This window comes from Trichechus manatus, unplaced genomic scaffold, assembly GCF_000243295.1.
Source record: "Trichechus manatus latirostris isolate Lorelei unplaced genomic scaffold, TriManLat1.0 scaffold00156, whole genome shotgun sequence".
Classification (NCBI taxonomy): domain Eukaryota; kingdom Metazoa; phylum Chordata; class Mammalia; order Sirenia; family Trichechidae; genus Trichechus; species Trichechus manatus.
In genome coordinates, this window is record NW_004444092.1 from 5,116,193 (window position 1) to 5,132,016 (window position 15,824).

General features: G+C 39.4%; 1 protein-coding gene across 1 annotated transcript in view; it reads left to right on the top strand.

Moving 5' to 3' along the window:
* The window catches only part of PON1 (paraoxonase 1), a 30,529-nt gene extending 20,743 nt beyond the window's left edge, over positions 1-9,786 (top strand). The window contains 3 exon segments of the mRNA XM_023740523.1: positions 1,441-1,522; positions 6,072-6,200; positions 9,479-9,786. Of these exon segments, the coding sequence (XP_023596291.1) occupies positions 1,441-1,522; positions 6,072-6,200; positions 9,479-9,637 (370 nt within the window). The 3' untranslated portion in view covers positions 9,638-9,786.
* The last annotated feature ends 6,038 nt before the right edge of the window (positions 9,787-15,824 follow it).

The following is a 15,824-nucleotide window of genomic DNA, read 5'->3' on the forward strand; positions in this document are numbered from 1 at the left end:
GTTCTCTGTCAGTTTTCTCACTCCATTTGGTGCTTGGCTGAGTTCTTTATCTCTTCATGTGATGTTTTAGGGTTTCAGGATTGTTGTATTCTCTGTTCGGCTTAGTTTTTCGGATCTTTGCTGTGGAGGGACGGCGTGGTGCTTCTGCCTAGAGTGCCATTTTGCCGGAACTCTTAGATTCCTTTTTTAATTAATGTGATGTATCTTAACATGGTATTCTATTAATTAGAAATTAGGCAAAATGTAAAATATCTTAATACATTTTCAGGGATAAAATTTATAAAATCATAGTTTTCTATTTTGGAAAAGCATACTGTTTTTATTTTCCTGTTAGAAAAAAGATATGTTTCAAGAGGAGAAACAGTTGTAGACATTCAGTATTATTAAATAACTTTGCTTTTAAGGAAGAGTTTTAAGTGTATAATGAGGTTAATAAAATATAGAAATTTATCAGTAATTCTGGTTTGTGACAAGAGAAAGAGCTTGTACCAAAATGTAAATCAAGGCACTGCTTCCTTCATCAAGAAAGTCTTACCATGAAAAAAAGTCAGCTTAACTAAGCCCTGCACTTAGTGATATAGCTGATTTATGTTATTATCTTGTGGTGGTCCTTCAAGAAGCAATTCATAGATGAGCAATGGTCAGTGGACCACACTTTAGGTAGCCCTGATACATACATAGATACATACATGTATTTTATGCATATATAAAATCTATGTATCCATCCATCTATACCTTCCTTACCTTGTATTATTGAGGATTTCATAGGGTTAGTCACATGTATTTAGTAAAAACAACATGGACAGTTTTCAATTATTCATATCATCTCCTGTTCTTCAAAAATAGCAGATAACCAAGCACTCATTTCTCTTTTTGTTCTGGGATACACCGTGTTCTTAGACTAACTACATATATTTATGTGGTGTTGCACTCTGTGCAAAATAGTAAATCCACAGGGCCAGGACAGGCTCAGGGTAGGGAGACTTCATTCAGATCCAGGACAAGCATCTTGTCTTCTCTCACATCTTTGCTGGCCTAAAACCAGGGACTTGTCAGAGGGCTTTCCTGCAGATTGTCTTGTTAGAACTCCCTAGCCTCTGTGATGAAGAGCCTGGAATTTTCGACTATATTGATAAATAAAGACAGCCAATGTAATGCATTTTGCTACCAGATACAAATTGAGAGCAGGTGTTAGAGTTAAAGATTCTTACCTTCTGATCAGGGACACCTAGGTTCCCATTTTTAGAAATAACTTTTCAGAGATTAAACCCCTTTGTGCACTGCAAGCTCATTCTTTCAGAATCTGGTGTGTTTTGAGATGGGTTCCATTTTCCAGTCTCTAAGCAAAGTTCTTCCCTAGGAAGAGTTATTACAACTCCACCGTCTCCTTTTGAATTGCATTACTTCAAGTGCTTTGATGTAGCTCTTTCTTCTTTGAAGGTATGTCTGTATATCTGAACTGATGGCTCAAAAGATTCGTGTGTATGAAAAGCACGCTAATTGGACTTTAACTCCATTGAAGGTAAGATGTATTAACACTGTAAGTTTGCAGAGTGATAATTAGATTCTAATTGATTTGCGAAATTAAAAGTGAGGAAAAAAGGATTGTCTAATGGGGATGGGTGAGAACCAATTTTTCACTCCTTTATTAAGAGTCATCAGCATCGTTATGTGTTTGTTGTTCACTTTTACTCAACTGTAGAGTGGGAAGCAGCACACTGTACGTCTCACCGGTGAGACTTTGATTCTTTTTGCTCTGTGGAGTTTTAGGCTTGGCATTGAGTTCACAGGCTTTTCCTTCCTCCCTCCCTCTTCCTTCCTTCCTTCCTTCCTTTTGCCCTCCTTCTCCCTCCCTTCCTCACTCCCTTCCTTCCTCCTTTCCTCCCTTCCTTCCTCCATTTGATGTCGCAGTGAAGATACACCCTCAACTTGTATTGAATACCGGAGTGCTTTCCACAATATTTATAAAGCCCAAGTGCTCACAATGGCCGCTCCTCACCTCTCTGCCTTATCTCCTGCCATTCTCCCTCGCTTTCCTCTCTGCCTCTCCTGCCCTGGCGGTTCCTGGAACAGACCAGTGTGATTCTGCCTCAGGACCATGCCTGTGGCACTTGTTTCCTCTGCTCGGAGGATCTTCCCCCAGATTTCCATCTCTCTCTCCTTCATCTCCTTCTGGTGTTTACTAAATGTCACCTCAACAAGACCTTCCCTGGCCACCTTATCTAAGCTTGCAAATTCTCCCACCACCACCACCACCACCACCACCACCACACATATATCCTGTCTCCTCTACTGCTTCATTTTTCTCTTTAGCATTTATTACTAACATACTATGTATTTTACTTATTTATCCTCTTTATTGTCTTACTCCCCACTAGGGTATAAGCTCCACAAGGATAGTGTCTTAGTCAGACAGTGTAGTGCTGCTATAACAGAAATACCACAAATGGATGGCTTTTAACAAAGAGAAATTTAGTCTCTCACAGTCCAGTAGGCTACAAGTGCAAATTCAAGGCATCAGCTCCAGGGGAAGGCTTTCTCTCTCAGCTTTGAAGGAAGGTCCTTGTGGTGCATTGATCTCCCCTTGGTCTGGGAGCATCTCAGCGCAGGAACCTCAGGTCCAAAGGATGTGCTTTGCTCCCGACACTGATTTCTTGGTGGTATGAGGTCCCCAACTCTCTGCTTGCTTCCCTTTCCTTTTATCTCTTGTAAGATAAAAGGTGGTGCAGGCCACACCCCAAGGAAACTCCCTTTACATTGGATCAGGGATATAACTTTAGTAAGGGTGTTACAATTCCACCCTAATCTTCTTTAACATAAAATTACAATCACAAAATGGAAGACTACCACACAATACTGGGAATCTTGGCCCAGTCAAATTGATACACACGTTTTTGGAAGGACATAATTCAATCCATGACAGACAGATTTTTTTTTTCTTTCTGTGTTCCTAGAAGAGTTTGCAACACCTACTGGGCACTCAGCAAATATGTGTTAAATTAATAGGGTGAGGCTGGATATACACCAGGGGTTCGCCTTCTACTCCTACCAATCCTGATCCATTCTAAGGTTTGGGGTAGAAGGGGTAAAAACACAAAAGCAAGGAAAGGGAGACTAAGAGCATAAAGAACAAACAAACAAACAAAAAAACCACTGCCATCAAGTTGATGCCGACTCACAGTGACCTTATAGGACAAAACAGAACTGTCCCCATAGGGTTTCCAAGGCTGTATGTAATCTTTATGGAAGCAGACTGTCACATCTTTCTCCTGTGGAGTGACTGGTGGGTTTGAACTGCTGAACTTTCAGTTAGCAGCCGAGTGCTTTAATCACTGCACCACCAGAGGAGTGTTATTTTCTAAAGCAGCCCACTCCTCAAAAAAACACCACCACATTGCCCTCCTGTTGTGTGCGCCCACAGCATGAAGCACTATCGCAGAGAACTGTGTAACTGTTCCCACCAGCACATCTGAGGTACTGTCTTGAGGAGCCTCACTCTAAGAAAATCACCTTGAAGCAACATCAAATGTAACATCATGTTTGACATTAGAAATCATTGGCAGGGCTAGTTTGGTATTAGCTGAAGTAAAATGGAATTTCACACACTTATACTGGAGGGAATAAAAACAAACTGTGAGTATACCAATAGGTGCTTCTATAAATTGAAAGTTAGAGAATTTTATAAGAAGAAGACCTACTCCAGTAGATCCAGCAAGGTAGGATGGAAGGCTAGGCCTCCGGTAGGCCTGGCCTCCGCTTTGGGCAAGACCAGTCCAGTCTTCTATGGGAACAGCCTAATGGAGACTCCCCCTCAACTCTAAGGTCATTCTTCCTTTTGAGTGATCATATTAATCAACATCAGTTTACAAAATTATCCGGGAGGGCCAGGATTAGCTGAAGCTAATCTTAGAATTTGTGATGGGATGTGCATAGGTTTATATCCTACTCCCTCTGTGGACTTTACAGAAACAATGCTAGAAGATAACAGCGGAGTGCATATAACTTAAGTTGGAGTCCCAGGCCCCAGGATTAGTGGGGAAGATTTTTTGGGTCAGTCATGTCTTTGAAACCACAAAATGAGTGTGTCATTCTCAATGACTGGTAAGACTGCACTGGTCATAGGCTATCTTCATGCAGACTTTTTGTATAAAACTGAATTTGAAATGAATGCAAGACACATTAAGATTCCAAGACACAGTCAGTGAATTAGTTCCACTTCAGAGAGCTCTAATTATCTAAAAATTGAGATATTTGTGAACAGAGAAGACAGTTTTTGTCAAAGGAGACTAATTTGTTAGAAGTTTTATTGACTGAGGAATGTAGAATTTTCCACTTGGTTCTGTGGAAGTGTGATGTGATACACATGTGCACTGTGGTGCACTGGCATTGCTAGGAATCATTTATTTGCAAGGCAAGAGTTTTTCATAGCTGAGTCCAGAGTGGCCTCCCTGCTGACTGTCAGCTCTTGGATGGTCGGAGCCATGTTTGCCATGTACTTTGCACTCTCTGGTGTTGAGCTCCTTGCGCAAGACAGGGTTGTTGTTGTTAGTTGCCATCAAGTTGATTCTGACTCATGGTGACCCCATGTGTGCAGAGTGGAACTGCTCCACAGGGTTTTCAAGGCTGTGACCTTTTCGAGGCAGATCACCAGGCCTGTCTTCTAAGGTACCTCTGGGTGGGTACAAACTGCCAGCCTTTGAGTTAGTAGTAGAGTGCTTAACTGTTCGCACCACTCAGGGACTCCTAGCACAGGTAGAAGCTCAGTCATTGCATAATGAATGAATGGGGCCCCAGGCTGCTGTATCCTTTTCCCACTTGCGCTGCTACTCTCATCTCAGCAGGTTTTCATCTGCCACGGAATTTATCCTTAGGGACTATGAGCCCTTCCAAAGATATAGTAGACCCCTGAGACAAATGTCAAATGCTTTCCTCGCTTAAAGACATTAATGTATCAGAGTGGAGCATCTGATGCTGTGATGGATGGGAGGAAAAAAGGCCTGGATGTGATTTGGACCAGGGGTTGGCTGCTTAGTCCCCCCACCCCCTTTGGCCAACTTTTCCATTTCCAGGGTAAAAAGGATGATGACTCTGCATGCAGGTGAGAAAGAGACTCTGTGATGCTAGAAGCCCGCCAGTCCCTTTGGTGGACGGACATATGGGGGCAGCTCTCATTTTGAGTGGGAAGCACAGGGCAGTGGTGACTCACTGCAGCTGCCTGCATACGCTCTGGGCTTTGCAATGAGTCACAGCCAGTTATTACGGAGTCTCTAGACACTGAGGTGTGCTGGACTCTTTTTGAGGTACAGGGTAGATACTGTTTTTCCAACTGAGAGTTAGAGGTAAACAAATAGATGGAATTTCTCCCTGGTAGAAGGCAGCCAAGATGATGAATGGTGGAATTAAGAGTCGTTGGTATTATTTATGATCCTGGTACAAAGCCTTGACAGCAATCTGTGCAGTTATCACACACTTGCAACTTATATTTAGAAAATAAACAGCAGAAGAGCAGGAAGTTGAATAACATCGGGAAACTAAAGAACAAACTTTTCTTCCACTCCAAGGCAAAAATTAGACCCTGGGTGATCATTTCTCCTCTGGCTGCTCAGCCTGTGTTTAGCCATTAAAGAAGTGCCTACATTTCATCAATGTCTTCATCAGAAATGAATCTACATTTCCTGGTGGCTTTCTGAATGCTTATAAAAATATCATTTGTGTATGCCATTTTAGAAGGAACTGTTCTATGCTACACTCAAAAACTTTTTTTCCCCCCAGTTTTTGGTTCATGTGCAATGTTAGGGCTGACATAGTCAAATGATTTAATCTAACTTTTAACAGCCTCTTGTAGCTTCCCATATCTTCCCCCTACCCATCCCTCCTGGAAACTGACAAAATACTAGCATGGGTGGAAGGACAGAGGAATTCCTTGCACTCGATTGCAATGGGGCAAAATTGTGGTATCCCTGGGACCTGCATTGTGGTGGCCAAGGATAACAGGATAGTTTTCCCTGATGTATTACTCTGCCACCTCTCAATTTCTCTTCACTTTCTGTTTTTTTGTTCTCTCCTGTAAGTCGCTGACCTTTAACACATTGGTGGATAACGTATCGGTGGATCCAGTGACAGGGGATGTTTGGGTTGGATGCCATCCCAATGGTATAAGAATCTTCTTCTATGACAAAAGGAATCCTCCTGCATCAGAGGTTAGCTTGAAAAATGAATCAGATCTGTGACTTATTCCAAGCTACCATTTTCAGTTGAAAAACATAACTCTCATTTATTTGTGCGAATAAAAGAGGGGAAATGGATAGATGATCCAAACGTTCAGAAATAAGGAGGAATTTGACCTTGGGAAGTGTTGCAGTCAGAGTCCAGGCAGGAAACAGACAATACAATCAAATTGGGCAATATGAGGGGAGTTTAATAAGGGGACTGTATAACAAAGTGTAGACAGAGTTTAGGGAAATCAACAGGGATAATGCAAGAGGAGTTCCTAGGGGGTGCAAATGGTTAAGCGCCCAGGGGAACCTTGGAAGAAAAACCTGGCAATGTACTTCCAAAAGATCACAGCCATTGAAAACCTTATGAAGTGTAGTTCTACTCTGAAACACATGGGTCACCATGAGTTGGAATTGACTTGACGGCAGCTAGTTAATGCAAGAGGGAGGGGGAATGACTACCAGAAGCCAGAACAAGAAGAGAGCTGTGTATAGAGAGGATTGCCTAACAAGACCATGGGCAAGCGAGAACACCTGGGGGGTATATACCCAAGCTCTCTCAGTCCTCCCCACCCCCATACTCCTCATTAGCCAAACCTAACTGGAAGCTGGAGGGAAAGGGAGCCCGTCAAAGTAAGCCTCCATACAAGTCAAAGTGGAAAGCAGCCTGGAGGACTGGGCTAAGATATCCAGCACTGAACAGGTTTCCATACCTTTATTTGAATAGTAAGTTTCTCATGTTTGGAAGTTCACAGTAGTTTAAAAAACATAATGATGCCACAATGCTATGGTCTAATCATTTGTTTGTTACCTGCCTTCCTACTTAACTCTCCCTTCCTGTGTGTCAGTACCACTTCCCAAGTTAATGCAAAAGACCAGCCCTAAAACACAACTGGTGAACCTCTCTAGACCTTTCCTGCAGCATGGGAAGATAAATCATTTGCTGGAATTATTTTGGCTTAAAAGACCTTTTTCTTCAACCTTAGTTACAGTTACAAGTCTTTCAGTTATACGAAAAGACCCTATTTGTGTCCATGGTCTTTATTCAGTGGATTATTTTGGCTATGAAAATAAAATGTGAAACCCACTTTGCCATAGGCATTTGAACACTTACTACAACTACCTTGGTGCTTTCTATTTTGAGTTTTCAGTATGTACTAACTATAATTGTTTTTACATCAAGTACATGATTTCATTTTTAATATACTTGTCTACTTCTGTATATTTTTATTTTTTGTCCCCCAAGTCTATGGTCCTTCACCCTTAAGCCTAGAAACTTTGTCCTATGAGGTGTTTGGTTATGTCCAAGAAGTTGCCTTGACTGTGGCCCTTGTGTGCTCTATTGTCTGTATTAATATATAAGCAGCACCTATAGTTATGTGTATAGAAACATCCATCACCAAACCTATATCTGCGGATGGGTGTAGTCCCTTACATACTCCCACACCTCTTGGTATACCAATCTATGTATCCATTCATAAAATTATTGTTTATTAATACTATTGTTGCAAGATTGTCTATGCTATAGTAATTACCACTGTTGCCCTTTGTTCTTGCCTTCCTCTCAGTGTCCTCCCTTGCCTTGGTCATGTTTTGCTGACTTCGCCCATATTGTGTATTGCCTTTCCCTGCACCAGTATTAACAGATGTCTTCTATCTATTTGGTGATTTTTCCTCCTTCCCCCTCCCATCCCTGGTAACCATCAAAGAACATTGTGTGTGTGTGTAAACCTTTTCTTGTTTCTTTATAATAGTGGTCTTATACAAATTTCTCTGTATTTTTAAAGCTTAATTTTAAGAGTCAGTTTCACCTCACCCAACAGTAAGAAAAAAAAAAAAATTAAAGACTGTGTCTTTGGATTGAAAAAAAAAGTGTATTTCCTCATTACATTATTGCTTTCATACATTTTAGGTTTACCTGACAATCGTGATCACTTTTAATGGCAATCCTTAGTGTCTATTGCTAGACTTTAGCTATTAGGATTGCTATATGCTACAATAGAAATGAAGCAATATATGCTGTGGGGTGTTGGCTGTTCAGAGCTGAGCAGAATATTAGATTTGAATTTGTTCTTGCTTGTTAGCTCATTTGATGAACTTGGGTCATTTGCTATAGCATGGACTTGGTTTGCTGTTCTGGAAAAATTCTAATGATGGATCTGGAAAGGAATAGCAAAAATTAGTAACAATTCATTATCTAATGCACTGCTCCATAGAAGAGTGACTTAGCTTTACTAGAAGAGTCCTTCCTTAGGCCAGGGTGTACCAACTGTTTTCCAGTAAGTAACTACTATAAGTTAATGGTATGGCAATTTCCTAAGTCATCTGTCTTGGGTACCAGCTGTTTCAAAGAGGTGATTTTAAATGCTCCCACTGACCCTTTACTATCTAAGCACTGGCCTTCCAAATCTGCAATACTACGTGTTTTCATGACATAGATGTCCTTTCCTGAAGTCACTATATTTCATACTAAAGTCTGAAGAGTAATAGAAAATTAGAACTTGAAAGGGAACTTAGATAATCCAGTCCCACTCATCTCATTCTACTGATGAGAAACAAATGTAAGTGGATAATCCAAACATGACCCGGTTATCCTGCCCCCCATGTAGTGCTCTTTATATTAGGTTGGAGCATATAAAATTGCCATTTTTATAGATTAAAACAGTCAAATATTATCAATTTCTTATGGTCAGCCTAACAATACTGCTACACTGTTGTCAATGATACAATCAAATTTCTGCTTAAGTAGGTGAAGGAAACTGAACTTAAAAAAGCTTCTACATTTAGAGCTGGGACCTTGTTTAGAGGAATGGATGGGTGCAATGAAGAGATGTATTCTTTTTAAGGCCATACTTTTTTTTTCTCTTTAATTTTGATTGCCAGCATTTAAACACCAGGATTAAATGTGAAAGTCCAAATTCCTAGCTTATCTAAAGAAAAAAATTGGCTTGAATTTCAGCATGACAACAATTAGCTGTGACTGAGTAGCAGCTACTCCTTCCCCCATTTGCCATAGTCCCCAATGCTCCATAATGTCTTACACCCGGGCTGTGCCACTCATTTACATTTCCTGCCTATCCCCTGTAGGCCTGTGTGCTCACCACCTCTGTTAAAGATCATTTGATCAAAACTTGTCAACTTACAAATAAGGAATCAGATGTCTTAAGTATATAGTAATTAAGGAACAAAATATGATTGACCACGTTTAAAGTTATGTTTTAAGTGACCTGTTTATTATTAATCTATTGTTATTTCTTTGATAGGTGATCCAGATCCAGAACATTTTAACAGAAGAACCCTAAGTAACAGTGGTTTATGCAGAAAATGGCACAGTATTGCAAGGAAGTACAGTTGCCTCTGTGTACAGAGGGAAACTGCTGATTGGCACTCTGTTCCACAAAGCTCTTTACTGTGAGCTGTAACAGGCCTATTTGCATTAGTACCATGGAAACTGTGAGCCCATCCTTTTCAACCGGTTGCCAGACTCTAAGAGGCTGTAGTGACCTCATCTGAACAATGAACTTGAGCCCTAAATTTGGACATCATGAGGGATCAAAGTGCTATTTAATTCGGAGCAGATACAATGTGTAAGGCTTTTCTTTTTTTCATACTTTTGAGTCTGAAATCAAATCAGTCTCAGAATACTTGAAAACTTCACTTACCAATAAAAATTCTTTTCAATAGCTGAAATTGTCATGTCAATCATGTCTTAAATAAGTTGTTTGTGACCTAAAAAGTACTTTCTGTAAAACATGTGTCTTGTTCAGAAAATAAAGGAGAACAGAATGATCTCACGTAATGTCAGAATTCCAGTACCACCCCAGGCATGCGCGTTCACATGCCAGAAAGTTAAGTGGGCATTAATAAATTACATCCCAACTCCAGGAGTACCTCCTTAGTTATGGCATTAGACACACTGGCATAGCTAGATTTATTTGAATTTTCTCCTTCTACATACAACTTTCTTAGCAAATTAGCCTAATTACTCCAACTCTTCTTTTACTCTTGCTTTTCCAATTGTCCTCTAGCAATGGCATGTAGGAAAATATTAAAATTCTCCAAGTGTTGTTGTCACATGTGAAAATTATAAGAGTGACTGTTACCTCAGCATGGTGATAAGGATAGTAAACCTTCAATTACTACCAAAATTGTATACTTTGGTTTCTTTGACCAAGTTAAGGAGGTAGTTTATTCACTTAAATGAATGGATACAGAATGGATTCCACAATTAATTCAGGTGAAGCCAAGTGCGCCGAAGAGTACATTGTTGTTGAGGTGGTGGCAGTGGTGGTGGTTCCCCCCCCCCCTTTTTAACTTGCTGTGGATGTTGAGAAAAATAGTAAGGTAAACAAATATTAGAAAAGATCAACAACATTTGGCTCTCTTTTGAGGAACTTGACTTAGGAAGAAAACATGGCTTTTTTTTCTTTTATCATTTTCTTATAAAAGCTGGTATATACAGGAGTCCCTGGGTGGTGGTGTAAATGGTTAACATGTTATGCTGCTAACCAAAAGGTCAGCAGTTCGAGTTCATCCAGAGATGCCTGGCACCTGGCGATCTACTTCAGAAAAATCAACCATTGAAAACCCAATGGAGCACAGTTCTGCTCTGACGCACACAGGGTTGCCATGAGTCGGAACTGACTCAACAGCAACTGGTCACTGGTTATCTTCATTTATTTTTTTTGGTTGGTGGTGTTTCAGAGATATGGACTCCTTGCTCGATTATTTCTTTGGGACAGTAACGCAGTCACTTTAGTTTTTCTAAGGCACTTAGAAAATGATGATGATTTGGCATTTTGGGAAAAATGTTTTTCTGATAAATTGAGAACCACCACCATTTTAAGACGACTGACAAAGTAGTAAACAGAAACATTTTGTTAGGATCAGAAAACACTTTTCCTCACATCAGGATTTGAATTACTTTTTTTTGGCACTATTTCTGTGGAGCATAATATAATGTGCCCAATGAGTGCTCAATTATTATTCAGTGATGCTGTTCACAACCCAGGGAGCTATACTCTGAAATACTGTTTTGAGACCATCAATGACTGTGGTGCTTAGGGAAAAAAAAAGTCACATATTTCCTTTAAAAAGAATCACTTGAGTAGTTGGCCTCCATAATATTATCAATAAAATGACTATACTGATTCTCTCATTCTTGATAAAATAAGCAAATTCTGCCAAAAATAAGAAAGTTACCCAATTTGACATAGGTAACACTCAAGATGACTCAAAAAGGGACATATACTTCCCCTTGCTTAGGGATTTCATAACGCACTCCAATGAAGAGGAAAACTGCTTAATTCATTCATCCTGTGATGCCCAGGTCTAAACTTTTGCATTATCAAAGATGTAGTCACAGATAAGTGTGTGTGTGTGAGAGAGAAATTTCACACCCCTTATTTGTTACATTCAAGTCTTTTAAATTTTTAAGGTTTTAAAGTTTAAAATAATTCCATACTCACATGGGTCTGACTTTTTTAGCTTGTACCACACTTTGTGAGGCCAACTGTTTAATGGATTTGTCACAGACCTTTTCCTGGCTGATAGGCATCGGAAACTTTGATGGTTAAGCAGTGACATAGGAACAGAAAGATGGGTGAGGGAGTTTCTACTGGAAGCTCTGCTCTTTGAACTCTACGCCCAGCCCCATAATTGTGCTTTCAAATGTAATTCTAGCTGCCAATTTACACTTTCCAGAGTTAAAACTTATTTTTAGTTTCATTTCCATGGAAAATGTGCACTTTGCTCTTGATTGATAGATATATTTTGACAGTTAGTACAGGTTTACCCAGTCAAGGCTTGTTTTAGTTGAAGGTGAAAATGGTAGAGAGAAAAAAAAATTACTTGGACAGATTCCAGTATTTTCTTTTTATTGCATTCGTTGTCTAACAACAATAATACTCATTGGCAAGAAATTTATGTACACTAACAAATTAAATTTAATCACAGGTATTTTTAGATTGGCCAGAAAACAAAGGACCACTGTGATATTTTTGAGTGTCTCTGAAAACCACAGAGTAAGGAATGTCATTTGAAACAGAACGATCTAGAGAAGTACGTATTTAACCAAGCACAAGAGAACAATTCAGACGTGGCACTATTGTCTCTTCCATGCAAATGATCAGACATCAAAATGTACAAATTAAAAGTTTTAGATAACATGCTATCCATACTTATTAGACTTAAAATTATTTGCGAACAACTTTTTCCTTTACTGACATATAAAGATGAAAATAAATCAACTTCTTACAGCGGAATGGAGTTCATTCTTTTTTTTTTTTTTTTCCCAGCTGCCCAGTTTTATTTTTAATATGTAGCGGGTGTATTAGTGGTTTAATTACAACACCACTGAAAAATACAAAAGCAGTAGTTACGACATTAAATAATATTGAGGAAAAATATATATATATATTTAAGGGATTTCACTCAGCACTAAGTTTGATGTTGTTTGGGAAGTGTTATCTAGCTGGAGTGTCACCTTATTCCTACTTTTTAAGGTAATTTAATTATTTTGGCCAATTGTTCTTTCATGAATGAATGATAAAATCCTTAACAGAAAATCTGGGTGTATAAATAAAATAGCTGAAAGAAACACAACTGTACACGTTCCAACAACATACTTGTGCTCACACCCACTGCTTTATTTTTGGCATTGATCTAAGCATGCCATCACTTGGGACAAGAAGTAAATAGGTGGTCATGTGATGGCATACTGCCATCAGAGAGTCAGTAGTTTATGACTTAGGCATCACAGCTACCAAATATGTCATTTGAGAAGTGTGAACAAATGCACAAGAACACACAGTACAACTTTTAGTCAAGAAAACTCCAGTCTTCAGTTGAAAATGTCCAAAGCTGCATAAACTTCTGAGCTCCATCTTAGAAATGTGCAATCTTGACATTAAAGCATTAATCAAACTCTGAGGACATTTTATCTTTTTTTAAAATACCAAGTATCTAATAAATCAAATTTCCAAAATATATAAACATGTAGAAGGTTAAGTGCATTTAGTAGAAATACTTACATTAAAAAAAATCTCTAAAGATCTTATGAGCCATTCAATGTATACTCAACACAGAAAGTGGCAATAAGGCTATGATTACAGCTCTGGGTAAGTGACATTACCAAGTTCCATATACAGTATTTTTGTTTATGCCATGTGATTGCTGTGTATGTAAGGGTGGAGATGTATTCACGCATACGGAATTCTATACAGCTACACAAGTGGCATGCACATTATTGAGATGTTGTCTGTTGTTCTCTTATTCATTCTTGAATCCCTAGCAGTTCTGGGATTGGATAGGGCCAAGGATTGGAAATCATCATGATGCTTTCCTTCCCCAGTCTAAGAATCTGGAAGTAGGTCATGTGCTGTGCTTGGTGCTTATACTCACATACGTGAGCCTCTGGGTAACAACCAACGCCTCAACGCACCTCCATGAATATACATGCATAGGCACATGGGGACCCTCTGTCTACTTGAAAAGAAAACTTAATGCTGTCATTTTCCAGGAAGAAATTGATTGTGTAGGCTTTTTTCTTTGCCCTCCCACTTCTCTGTTGGGCCGATTCTGTGCTGCTACTTCAAGTTATTCAAACATGTTTTGTCTAGTGTTATTTTTTCCCCAGTGTTTTAGATCAAGGCTGAGTTTCCTGAGAATTTAAATACCTAAGAAGAATGCAAACAAAACCAGCCTACATACCCAGGTTGATATTCAGGAGCGCATCACTGCAGCACAGTCACATTTCTTGCAACACTGCTTTCTTTTGAAAATGTACCTCACCCCACCCCCAACATAATGAAAACTATTCTAACAAACTATGAATATTTTATTCTGGACCTCATCCTTAAATGCTTAGCTTTAGAATCATGTCCAGATAGATCCTTGATTAAAGGTAAATTTCAGAAAGCACTAAGGTTTTAGCATTAAGTACGTGACCACCGTTCACCAAAGTAAAATGCCCCCAATCTGCTGCTCTGTTGGGAGGTACCTTTAGTTACTCAAATGGAATTTGGTCATTCTTAAATAGTTCAGTGTAATGAGGGGGACAACACATCCAAAGTATAGATGTTTCGATACGCTAGGTTTCCTGTCTTAAAGCTTGGTCTATGTAACCTTTAACACATATAAATGAGTTAGAATCTCCATATAAATACAAAGTTTCATTTATCTTTTTAACTGTATTTTTAAATCACATGCTAATGGATTGCACAAAGAACCTAGATGAAAATTCTTTGTCTTCAGCAAAAACCATAAAGGCTGAGGTGCTAGATCAAACAGCCTGTGACTGTTTTTCTAGCTTGGGCCTGGGATATTTTAAGATTTCAGGCAACAGAGGGCTATAGGATCACAGGTAGTGTCAAGGGTTAATTTGGTTCCTCCCTTGTTCTCCCACTTTGTTTCCAACGACGACAGGTATGCACACTGTAGAGGTTTCCATCTCATGTCAGTTGGAAGCTGAGTTTGGCATTAGCACCTATCACACTTCAATCAGGATCTGGTGTGGGTTAAAAATGCTTATGTGATGTTGGGGGTGGGGAGCGAGTGTTAACCCCAGGTCAAGAATGCTAGACAAGAATAGTTTATTGTCAAGAATCTAAAGGTGAACTTCATCAGTGTGTTAGAATGGGCAAAATCAGGTTTCTGCCCTAACTTACCGCTCTGTAGTAAACTACTTCTGATTCAGGTCAAACAAGAAATGAGGGAAGTATTACATAAATTGAGTTACTTTACAGGATATGGTCTTAAACCAAGTAACCTGTTATAAAACAATTTTAATGGAAAACCCTGACCCACATACTCAGCTCATACAATGCTCTCTGCCTACGATTTGGACTCACCACATTTCCCGTCCCGTCCAAAGCATTGTTATTGTTGTTAGGTGCTGTCAAGTTGGTTTTGACTCATAGTGACCCTATGTACAACAGAATGAAGCACTGCCTGGTCCTGGGCCATCCTCACAATTGTTGCAATTTTTGAGCCCATTGTTGCAGCCACTGTGTCAGTCCATCTTGTTGAGGTTCTTCCTCTTTTTTGCTGACCCTCTACTATACCAAGCATGATGTCCTTCCCCAGGGACTTGTCCCTTCTGATAACATGAGCAAAGTACGCAAGATGAAGTCTTGCCATCCTCACTTCTAAGGAGCATTCCGGCTGTACTTCTTCCAGGACAGATTTGTTCATTCTTCTGTCAGTCCATGGTATATTCAATATTCTTCACCAACATCATAATTCCAATGCAAAGCATCACTATACCCCAAAACACTTTTTGCTGGTTTTAGTATCACACTGAGCTGTCCTTTAGGGAATATAGTTCATGGTAATCAGATACTCCCTTTTTATTCACTGTCTGATAACTCATTAAAAAACTGCAAAATCTTTAAGGTTCATGAAGCAACAATTTTGTGTTAAATTACATAGACACTAAAAACTGCTAGCATTAAAGTAGAATTTGTGCAAGACACTGGAATCTTAATTAGGCATCATGTACTACAGTCAATAAAAGGGAAAATACGAAAACAAAATGCTCAGAAGATTTGCGGTCCTTCACTTTGTTTTCATGCCCCTGTATCAGTCGACTTACATTTTATCCTTTGTCAG